Source organism: Watersipora subatra, chromosome 8 (genome assembly GCF_963576615.1).
Source record: "Watersipora subatra chromosome 8, tzWatSuba1.1, whole genome shotgun sequence".
NCBI classification, from domain to species: Eukaryota; Metazoa; Bryozoa; class Gymnolaemata; order Cheilostomatida; family Watersiporidae; genus Watersipora; species Watersipora subatra.
Window position 1 is genome coordinate 23,700,451 of NC_088715.1, and position 12,692 is coordinate 23,713,142.

Genomic DNA, 12,692 nt, shown 5'->3' on the forward strand with positions numbered 1-12,692 from the left:
AGAAAGCCACTGACTACTATTACCTCACCCAGGTGAACTACTTTATTGATTTCGACTCCTTCCTAACTGCGTAAATTGTAATTTTCTCTATTGATACGAATGCTATTGATAGTAATTGATTTACTAGGCGTTTCAACTGAGATATGGTTCAGACACGCTGCTTATTGAATTATATATATCCTTTCTTGAGCATGCATTTTATAGCTGTACAGTTCATACCAAAATGGTTTGTTGGAGTTGTGTTTCCACTGAGAGGGTTGGAATGGCTTCTAATCTGTTTACGATTTGAAATATGTTTTGCTAAGACTTTACACCAACTCAAACTGTGACTATGCAAAATGGGTCATCTTTTTAGCCAATGAAATACAACATTGATATCCATTCCATTTGCTTGTATTTTCGGCCCTATTAACATTGCAAAATATGATTGGTCAGTTTAATGTTGTTCTCTGTCAATAACAGCTCTCAAACAGACAAACATTGTATTCAGCATTTTACCGATCTTGTGTCAGCGATTGGGAAAAAATCAATATTAACGACTGGTTTTCGTTTTACACTAAACAAACTTTGTCGTCATGGAAACAACTCCGATAAATAATCCTAGTGTAAACGCAGCTCGACTCCCCGTTGGTTGATATCAACATTTGCTTTCGTTTAAAATGCTGCCGAGTTTTATTTTCTCAGCTTATCTCTAGGATAGGCTTGTGGACTATCATAATCTCACTCTATGTTTTTTACTCTATAAAATTATTCGGACTTAAATGACTGTAATTAGTTATTGTTTTTTTTTGTCATTCTACAGAACTTTCTAACGGTAAGTAACAGATTTCAGCTAATCTCATCGGCATTCTGGGATGCGATTGATAAACAATCATTGGAACAATGTTTAAACAATTTGAAGGAAGGACAGATTAAGAGAGAAATGAGTGCTGGGAACATAGAATCATGTCAGCTGAGATAGATTCATGGAATGGATAAGTAAAAGGGATATAGAAAGAGGAAATCTTTCTAAGATGATAGGAGAGTTGGCATAGAGAGTGATAGAAGTGGGACAGTCGAGTTTAAGGTGCATTAAGATAAGATGGGATTTATAATAGTCAGGGAAGGAAATAGAGAATGATAAGCGGTAAGAAAAAAGATAAAATATGATGCAATGGAGATTATAAGTAACGCTACCATCTGATGATAGAGGGAGACTAGGTGTTGAGTATTGTGAGAGGGTGTGGAGTGAAGATACAGCACTGCCAGAAGTTATGAGACCACCCAATTTGTTGCAACTTTGTTCATCATGGCACCCTTGCTGGAGCCATGTTAATCTATTTAATTATCACATATATTGCACATCGATAGATGCAGAAATATATATTTCTTCTAGAAAAATAAAGCAAAAGCCTTTCAATCTCATTTCTTTGCAGATGTGATGGAGTTAGTGTAATCATGTTATATCTATATTAATGGTAATCCAATCACTTTTTACACCCCGGTAACATCTTTCAGGGCCAGCGAATATTAAAAGAGTTGTTGAAACTATCTTGCAATACTATCACGAAATTATTTAGTTACGATAAGCAAATAACTATCCTATCTTTTGATTTTTGTCAAGGTCACTTGCATACGCATTTGCATTGAAAAAAAATTAATTGCCAGTTTCTGCTTCCTGAAAACTCACTCCATATGATTGATAAAAAATTCTGCATCTACTGGTGTATGGTTTGTAACGGTCTCTAGCAAAATTAAAGCAGTACATCATCGCAAATATCTCTGAAAATGTGAGGTGGTCTCATAACTTCTGGCAGCACTGTACATGTGCCCATTTGTGAAGTGGCAGCAAAGCTACAGTGATTGTGGCGAATGTGATTAATTTTTCTGGAAATTATTTGAATCATTGTGTCATGATTTCATCTATTTCTACTTCTGATGAATGGTGATTGGTTCCCACATACTGTTTATCCCACTTTCTTTTATCTTCCTTTGATTAAAACCTATTGATGTTTTTAGACTGTTTGACCAAGGTCCAGATTTTTGTACACAACTCCTTTTGCTAGTTGACAGCTATGGATGATTTCACTATAATATTATATACCCATGTATGCAACTCTCTCGTACTTTGATGAAATTATTGTTGTGCTCCTGATGTGTGGAGACGCTACTGGCTTTAAACGCACCCGTATAAAAATTAGTAGTTTATGCGTGTTTACACGGTACACAACTGTAATACAAGTGGTGTACTAATTTTATACCTGTTACCTAGGGTGGGGAGGTGACATGTGAAGGTAGGAATGATGGTGAGGAGTTTGTCAGCATCAAGGCAGCTATGAAGGTCCTCATGTTTAATGATGAAGAGATTTGGGACATCATGAAGATTCTAGCTGCTTTGCTTCACCTCGGCAACATCAGATACAGCGGTGAGAACTCTATTCACTGATCCTGTTTGTTTCAACTTATCAAAAATTCTGTGTTATATGACTAGCACAGTTCTGTTATAAAACCTACCTGTTTCCACCTGTATAACCCAGCATCCTTGTTAACACCACAGCACTCAGACTAAAAGTTAAGCAGGATATTCACTGTTTTACTTCAATTTACTTTAATTTGCACCTATATTTTGAATTATAAAAACAAAATTTACATTTTTATATCATTACGCTACCATCAATATTATTATTGTGTTTCCAGATTGATAATTGTTGTGATAACAAGTTACTTCAGATTTGGAAGGAGCTAAATGAAAATGGCTTTTAGGTCACATGACTTGTTGCAAGCCAATCAAATTTGGTATCATTGTGTGGCTAAAAGATTACTCCTAGCTTAAGTAGAAGTTCTTCACTTATTATGCATATTTGTGGCAGGACATCTCAACAAAATTGTTGTTATATATATATATATGCCATTTGGGTTACTTTGGGGTTAAAGCAGGATGGCTGAAAATCATTTTAGATGGTATCCATTTATTTATGCTCAGGGCTGCTTCAGTTCTCCTTTGATGCCTCGCATCTCATAGGGTTTCTTGGCATTATATCTTGCACTGATACACCTTTTTCAACACGCTAAATTCTTTTTGTCATATCTAATCAAAGTGCTTCTACAGTATCCACAGCTCAAGCGTAGATAAATTGAACTTGCTTATCTTTTGTGGTGACTTGTCGACAAGTATGTTTGGAGTTAAAATAATGATTGATCTCCAGATGGTCTAGATGTGTCGCAAAGTACATTAACTTCCCTCTCGTTTGAGATATCTATGATTGTATAAATGAAGAATGAACAATGAATACTTTCTAACTGATAACTTTATGGATATACATATGTTCAAAATAATAGGAACCTCACTTAACTTTACTGCAAACTATAGAGATCTAAATAGTTCAAAAATCTTGTCTTTTAACAAAATTTGATTTATCCTGAACTATACATATTTGTCATTTCCGTTGTGTTTAAAAATGGATAATATTAGTATATGCATTGCAAGAGAGTAATATTTTTATATACGAGGTTCTCACATCAACATATCTACCTGATTTCTTATCATCATCATCATCTCTCTCTAAACAATTTTGACTATTTGTAGACATTTTTCTGGCTAAAACTGTCTTCTGCATAAACATCCTGTAAACCTGTAAATCCTTTTTCTCCTGTAAACCTCACTGGATTTATACCCTTCGGTTGCCAAAAATTTGATGCCTGATTTTGGTTCAATTCTGGAGCATTTGTGTTGATAAGCTATTTGGGAAAGCTTTACAAAATCACATCACGTAATCTCTAAAGAAAAATGATATGAGTCATCAGTAGAGATTATAAAAACTTTCAAAAAAGTACTAGGTTTCTATAAATATAATTCTTTTTCATAAATATTGAATATCTTCAATATTAAATTATATATTCAATTATATTAAATATATTTACTTTATTCTGCTTTATTGAATGACCGTTGTAAATTGAGAACTCCAGAAGGTTTCTGCATGAGCCATCTTGTATTGAATAACGTCTCCGCTCTGTGGGCAACTCTCATATAGTTTCATAGCAAGTTAAGGGACTTTTCTCATCCAACTTGCAGCCACTGAAGTGTCAAATATCGAGTCAGCCGAAATTCAGGACCGGACAGAGGTGGAGCTTGTCGCTAAACTGCTGGGAGCAGATTCTGGGCGGCTGTACAAGGGCCTTACCACAAAGACCATTCACACAAGAGAGGACTCGGTCACCTCCAATCTTTCCCAGCAATCCTCTCTAGATGTCAGGGATGCTTTTGTCAAGGTATATCTTCTCTAACTCCAAAGAGTTGGATGTTTATCAGGGAGTATTGTCAGGCTGTGTGACATGTACATGTACTATAAAAAAGAATATAGTTGATTAGATATCTAACTGTAGACTTATTCAGGAGGATGCAACTCTAGACAGCATACAATTTCATTTGATTTTTTAAGATATAGTGTACTGTACTTTTCGGACTATTAGCCGCTACTTTTTTCTGATGATTTGAGTCATGCGGCTTATATAAGGGTGCAGCTAATCTTTGGGTTTTTCTTTCACCGCTAGGGCGCGCTAACCAGGATCTCCTGTTAGTGCACCTCTAGCGGTGAAAGAAAATACGAAACAATGCCCAACAGTACTGTTCCATTAGGCACTAGGTTAAAAAGCGTCGGTTAATACGAAACAGTGCCGTTAGGCACTGTCCTGTTTTAAACAGCAAAGTCGCTGCCGCATTAAACAGCACCGTCCTAATTTCTGCGGCCTATACAAAGGTGCGACTTATGTATTGTTTTATTATCGGTTTTTGGAAAATAAAGCAGATGCAGCTTATATAAGGGTGCGGTTTATAGTCCGAAAAGTGCGGTATATATATACACTCACTACAACTAAATGTAATCCATTGTTTTCAGATCCATCCACAATGTGGCTTACAGTCTTAACTAAAATCTTTGAAGCACTTTCATGAATGATGAGAATCATATTCAGGAATGCGATACACCATTGCTATAGATACACCATTGCTATAGATACACCATTGCTATAGATACACCATTGCTATAGATACACCATTGCTATAGATACACCATTGCTATAGATACACCATTGCTATAGATACACCATTGCTATAGATACACCATTGCTATAGATACACCATTGCTATAGATACACCATTGCTATAGATACACCATTGCTATAGATACACCATTGCTATAGATACACCATTGCTATAGATACACCATTGCTATAGATACACCATTGCTATAGATACACCATTGCTATAGATACACCATTGCTATAGATACACCATTGCTATAGATACACCATTGCTATAGATACACCATTGCTATAGATACACCATTGCTATAGATACACCATTGCTATAGATACACCATTGCTATAGATACACCATTGCTATAGATACACCATTACTATAGATACACCATTGCTATAGATACACCATTGCTATAGATACACCATTGCTATAGATACACCATTGCTATAGATACACCATTGCTATAGATACACCATTGCTATAGATACACCATTGCTATAGATACACCATTGCTATAGATACACCATTGCTATAGATACACCATTGCTATAGATACACCATTGCTATAGATACACCATTGCTATAGATACACCATTGCTATAGATACACCATTGCTATAGATACACCATTGCTATAGATACACCATTGCTATAGATACACCATTGCTATAGATACACCATTGCTATAGATACACCATTGCTATAGATACACCATTGCTATAGATACACCATTGCTATAGATACACCATTGCTATAGATACACCATTGCTATAGATACACCATTGCTATAGATACACCATTGCTATAGATACACCATTGCTATAGATACACCATTGCTATAGATACACCATTGCTATAGATACACCATTGCTATAGATACACCATTGCTATAGATACACCATTGCTATAGATACACCATTGCTATAGATACACCATTGCTATAGATACACCATTGCTATAGATACACCATTGCTATAGATACACCATTGCTATAGATACACCATTGCTATAGATACACCATTGCTATAGATACACCATTGCTATAGATACACCATTGCTATAGATACACCATTGCTATAGATACACCATTGCTATAGATACACCATTGCTATAGATACACCATTGCTATAGATACACCATTGCTATAGATACACCATTGCTATAGATACACCATTGCTATAGATACACCATTGCTATAGATACACCATTGCTATAGATACACCATTGCTATAGATACACCATTGCTATGATGTACCAAAGCCCATTTTCCAGCTCTAAAGATTAATTTTTTTAAACTTTGAAATAACATCGAAATAATACCTGTATCCAGCGAATAGTTTTTACTCAAAGTAGTTCCATGTTTAACTCGGTCTGACACTTCCACGTACATGAAAAATGGTTTAGCAAAATGTTGAGGCTGACAAAATTAATGATGCTCCGCCCCTATGAGAGTACAAAATATAGGCAACATTAGCATCACTTCATTCGTAAAGGTTTAAATTTATCTTCCCAAAATTCTGACAATCCAGTTGAAAAATACACCACCACCCTCTATTTAAGCACCACCTCTGATAAAACGTCACTATAGGGAAAGGTTGAAAAATAGAGGTTTTACAGTATATATATATATATATATATATATATGTATATGTATATATATATATATATATATATATATATATATATATATATATATATATATGTTGTAAATCATATAATTGCATATTGTATATATGAGTAATAATAAATGTATACTATATATACTATTCTAACTATAATATATACTTAGTAGTACATATACGCTACTAAGTAACTCATGGCAAATGTGCAATTAATGAATGGTGGTAGGTATTGGGTTCCAAGCAGGAATATAATAGATGGTATCTGCTCAAGATCTCTACTCTTATAAAGGTCTTTATCTGTTCTAAAGATTATAGCTAAGTTGTACTACTGGACTAGCACTAATGATATTATGCAGCTCGTAATACTGATCAGGAGTCGTGCCGCCCCAGGGGGTTATGATCATAATATTGAGGCCAGACCGATGAATCAATGGCTATTGTAAAATTCCTCGTCTGGCTGTTGTAGGGAATCTATGGAAGAATGTTCATTTGGATTGTGGAGAAAATAAACTCTGCTGTGTATAAACCGACAAACCCAGGTCAAAAGGTCAGATCAATCGGAGTCCTTGACATATTTGGCTTTGAGCTCTTCGATAATAACAGGTGAGACTAGAAACAAGATCAGTGTAAGACACTGACAAATAATTTTTTTAGAGTATTTGATGTTTGGAAACCTTAAAGACATGAAGGTTGCATTGATAATAAACTGGAAGATTTTAAATTAAAATGTAATTAAACCTGAGAAATATTTAGCTTTGCTGGTGTTTTATGCAGAGGGAGACAGCAGCTTTTTCAAAGGTTGTTCGTTCGTTCTTACAGGCCTGTTAATCTCAGCGAGTAGTTTGAGGTTCTTATGAATTGGTTCACTTTTGACGGGCATGTAACAACCCCCCTCACTGTCCCTCATAACTAATAATTTATTCGATGTACATACATTCTTTTTCACTTACACTGCAACTCCATGCTTCAATTGGGTTCAGATTTGCTCCCACTCTAAATCTTAAGAGAATTGGTAAAATTTGAATGCATTTGACACATTTATTCGAAGGCATTTGCCATAAGAGTACTATTCGCATCATAGCTCACTGCTGAAGCATCCGACTCGATGATATTCAGCTAAACTCTTTCCAGAGAAGCTAAATAAATTTATCACATTTTGACCAAGCATCCCTGCTTAGTCAGTGCGATTAGTTGCCTACGCATGCACTGAGACTAGTTGCCTACGCATGCACTGAGACTAGTTGCCTACGCATGCACTGAGACTAGTTGCCTACGCATGCACTGAGACTAGTTGCCTACGCATGCACTGAGACTAGTTGCCTACGCATGCACTGAGACTAGTTGCCTACGCATGCACTGAGACTAGTTGCCTACGCATGCACTGAGACTAGTTGCCTACGCATGCACTGAGACTAGTTGCCTACGCATGCACTGAGACTAGTTGCCTACGCATGCACTGAGACTAGATGCCTACGCATGCACTGAGACTAGTTGCCTACGTATGCACTGAGACTAGTTGCCTATGCATGCACTGAAAGTGACCATGACTCGAAAGCAAGTTTAGTTAACAAGTTTATTAGTTTATTTTGAGGGGTACATTGGGAATCTTAGAAAGTGTTATATAGTGCAACTCTTAGTCGTTAAAACAATAGCGGGCAACTCCAAACCTATATGAATATATATATTTAGATATATGTATACTTAGATATTTATATATAATTATATATATATATATATATATATATATATATATATATATATATATATATATATATATATATATATATATATATATATATATATATATATATATATATAAGTATACTCATGCTACAGACAGTAATGTTTCGGCTATTGAAGCCTCATCAGTGCAGCTCAGAGCAGGTAAGGGACACAAATCATAGATATATATAATAATAAATAATATAATATAAATAATAATAAATATATATATTTATATATATATTTTATATATATAAAACTGATAATGTATAAATATATATATAAATATTTATTCACTATACATTTATACACTATATATTTATACACTATATATTTATACACTATATATGTATATAAAGAACTTATTTAAATAAAACAAACATGTTTAGTTCCTTTTGCGTGACACTTGTAGCTTTGAGCAGCTCTGCATCAACTTTGCTAATGAAAATCTTCAGCAGTTCTTTGTGCACCACATCTTCAAGTTGGAGCAAGCAGAGTACGACTCAGAGGGAATCAAGTGAGTCATAAACATGACTTGATGTGACACAAGAGGGTTTCTTCAAAGCATACACTAGAACTTCTGAATGAATACCATCAGTTAACTAGCATGCGCATAGACTAATTGTTTATGTCTGTGTCAGTTGTCTATGTCATAAACAAAAAGTAATTGTTCAAGCCTTGGTTTCTACACATGCTGTTATATTAATCTAGTCAGCAACCTATGCACAAACCTGAACTCTTTTTTAGAAAGTTCATGACATTATTTGCAGGTGAATTCTTTGTTAGAATAAAAAAAATTGCAGTCAGCATTACAACCCCTTGTCAGCGTTTGCAGATGGCGGCTGTCTACCGTATTACATGTGGTTCTCCTTGATATGACAAACCTTTTTAAGTGATGCATCTTTGTATTGTCTCTCTCTTCTATACCACATATCAGTAGTTCTCTGACACTATTTTGAGGTGATATTCACCCCACATTGTGGCACAACTTTACATATGATGTTAACAATTGCTAACAATGGTTGCAGGTGGGAACATATAAAGTTTGTAGACAATCAAGACATTCTCGACCTGATCGCTGTGAAAAGATTGAACATCATGGCTTTGGTAGACGAGGAGGCTAAATTCCCAAAGGTAGCTTTTTATAATCAGTGTCAGGATGCTTGATAAATATGCGTGTACTGTATATCTCCGCATTTAAGCCGATCTCCCACATAAGCCAACTTTAGAAAACCAATCATAAAAATTATGAATTTCTAATGTGGCACTATAAAGTGTGAGACGCCGTACCCACCTATCACAAGAAAAGATCGCTGAAAAAATTTGTTTAAAATAATAACCGTTACTGGTATGCTTTACTTATAATAATAATGGTAAATGTTTTTCAACTGTGGCTGCTTTACTGCAAATAAACTGAATGTAGGCTGAATGAATAGACTGCGTGTAAAGTTTTATGTGACAAGTGTAAACACGCACGCGATGACGTGGATGACCAACCAAAATGACTGTTATTGCTGTTCTAGCATGGTATTATCAACCAAGCGCTGCTTCGTGTGTGTGCGTGCTTTTATCGTGAGAACAAAAGCTGTACAAACAAACGAAATGCATAAGTTTCATTGCATTTCTTCAAGATTTCTTGACATGCTCCTTTTTGGCAAGTGCAAGCCCTTAGTATGATACAAAACAAACTGACAGGATACCCACTACATGATTCACAGGATTCGAGTTGTGGTTGTTAGAATTAAGTTAGCATGAGGTCATTTTATTTGAGTGCGATCAGAGTTGTGAGCAGATAAACCCATCCATTACTTTGTTAACTTTTTTACCACCTTATATTCGAGAATATACCGTATTTATGAGATTATAGTTAGGTATGGGCATTTGTGTTTATTTACTTATGATAGTATTAGTGCTCTGATGTTGTGTGGCTAGTTGGTGTTCTTTAAAATTTACTACGTTTGCATGAGGCGCAAATTTGAGTCAATCCACAAGAGATCCGCATCATGGAAACGGCAAAAATGCGCAAGTTAAGCGAGTTTTGCTATTCGCAAAACTTTCTCAAATGTTTCATGATTGCGAATGATGGAAACGGCACTTGCGAATCATGCTCATTAAAATATTGCGTTAGGCTATTCCATTATAAATATTTTCTCACTTGAGTTGTTTTTATTTCGATTTTAGCAGTTCTGAATGGCTAATGTTCGGAATGCTGCCGAGCTGTGACAAGACTGCATCACTATTTATTTTCCTGTGGGGTCAATAATTAGCGATATAGTTTAGTTTTCTTATCAAAGCGCTGGTGTTAAATGGCATCGTACGGATGTTCATTGAAACACTCAATTGCAGGGTAGTTCAACGTGCGCACAACTCCAAATGCGCGTCGTGGAAAAATAGTGAATGCTGAAGACTAGCCATCACTTTGGTAGACGATTGTAGCCTGGATAACGTTTCAAACTAAAAAGATCGCTTTTGCGTCTAAAATGATTTCGTGTTCTTAAAAATGAACTTATTAAAAATTTTAGTAGGTTAATATCGGGATGTATCAATATTTTTCTATCATTTGTGATTGTTTTTTTATGTTTGAAGTGATCTGACTGCCAGGTTGTTTCAAGATTACAATAAAAATTTGATCTTGGGTAAAATGTTCAGATTCATGCTAAAGGGTGATTTTGATGTCTATAGTTGCACTTGAGCAAATAGACTGACAAAATAGAGAAATAATGCTGCCACTTAACACAGTAGCCGATAAGTAGGAAGACAGGCAGCCGCGCAACTAGTGAAATTTTTAGCATGAGTTTTTTTCCGAGTGTTTTAATCAAGATCAAGTTTTGCCGATTTTAATCTTGAAACATCCTGGCAGTCAGATCATCTCAAACATCAAAAAATACCCAGACCTTCTGATAAATTTTAATACAATTGGTCATTTAAGCAGCCGATAATTATTGTGAAAAGTTTTTCAAACCCAGTATTATCATGGTGTACTAAGAGATGGAAGGTCTTTAGGCTTTCAGATTCTGCCTCTATATTTCTTTTAGGGCACGGATGAGTCACTCCTCAACAAACTTCATCAGCACCATGCTAAGAACTCAAACTACCTTATGCCAAAATCATCTAAGGCTGCACAGTTTGGAATCTCTCACTTTGCTGGCAATGTTTACTACAATATCAAAAGTAAGTCAGCTCTGCCGTTGTGTCTTGTTCTGCAGTAGTGCTGCACGATAACACGATATAATTCGATATGACGATATATTTCAGTAGGTGATTTTATATTTGGTCAGTTTTCGAGTCGATATGAATATCGAAGCCGATATTTTATCGAAATATCGGCTTATTTTATTTTGCAAAAATTGAGTTGTCTATTCTCTTTATTGTAACGAGGTGACAACTCCTGTTTGTCAACCAATATTTACCAGTATCCTCTCATATCGATCATGTTAAAGCCTAACACTATATATCAAAGGAAGACAACTCCAACATTTGATATTTTTCGATATTCGATATATTTTGAGACCAAATAATTGAATGTACATGCAAAGATATCGTGCAGCGCTATTCTGCAGACTTGTTACTACTTGTATACTTACATACCAGCTGAATGCCCGACATTGCACGGGGAATAAATTAACTAACCAATGAATTTGAGTGACTCACCTGCTAAGCTAGTAATCTTGTAGTCTAAATCTTTACTATAATGATAGCCATGTTTGAAGCCAGCTTAATCGTTACGTGTAATGATCAACCATGCTAGTAATAAACAATAGGAATTTCTTTAGCGCTTCAAGCTTTTCTCTGTGGAAACGTATCACCCTATGTTTCCACAGGGGGCTGTAGTGGAGCCTGTTGTGCAACACATATAAAGCAACAGGAAAGCAAGGCCTATGCGCATGCACACGTTTGCCGCCGTTGGCCGCTGAGGCCATTTCCATGGTGCAAAGATGGCGCATCGTGCAGTTGTTTCTGTTCCAACCGCAGCAACGAATAATGTAGAATGAAAGTGACATGTCTGTATCTATGAAGACATAGCAGCGCCATATAAGTGTGTGTCGCTACTCCGTCGCTGGATGAAAATTTAATCATATTCTTATCTGGCTTAGGGTTTTTCCATGTTTTAGTATTTGGGTTTTCCCAAAGGCCATTCATCAATTATCTTGTTTTTAGAAGTTTAGGTACACATAGTAGACTCAACTGTGTGTCTTTAACTTGATCAATCTGGTGTTGCTCTTCTGAGTTGCCCAGTTGTGATGTCTAAGTTCTGACAAATGATCTCGTTACTTCATAATATTGTCTATGTCAGACATGGAGAATGTTATGAGGAAAGGAAATCATTTGTCA

General features: G+C 35.7%; 1 protein-coding gene across 1 annotated transcript in view; it reads left to right on the top strand.

The window, feature by feature from the left end:
* The first annotated feature begins 4,134 nt into the window (after positions 1-4,134).
* Positions 4,135-12,692, top strand: part of LOC137401681 (myosin-VIIa-like) — a 54,284-nt gene continuing 45,726 nt past the window's right edge. Inside the window, exons 1-5 of the mRNA XM_068088140.1 lie at positions 4,135-4,248; positions 7,105-7,241; positions 8,773-8,877; positions 9,389-9,494; positions 11,396-11,531. Of these exons, the coding sequence (XP_067944241.1) occupies positions 7,120-7,241; positions 8,773-8,877; positions 9,389-9,494; positions 11,396-11,531 (469 nt within the window). The 5' untranslated portion in view covers positions 4,135-4,248; positions 7,105-7,119. The remainder of the gene's footprint in view (positions 4,249-7,104; positions 7,242-8,772; positions 8,878-9,388; positions 9,495-11,395; positions 11,532-12,692) is intronic.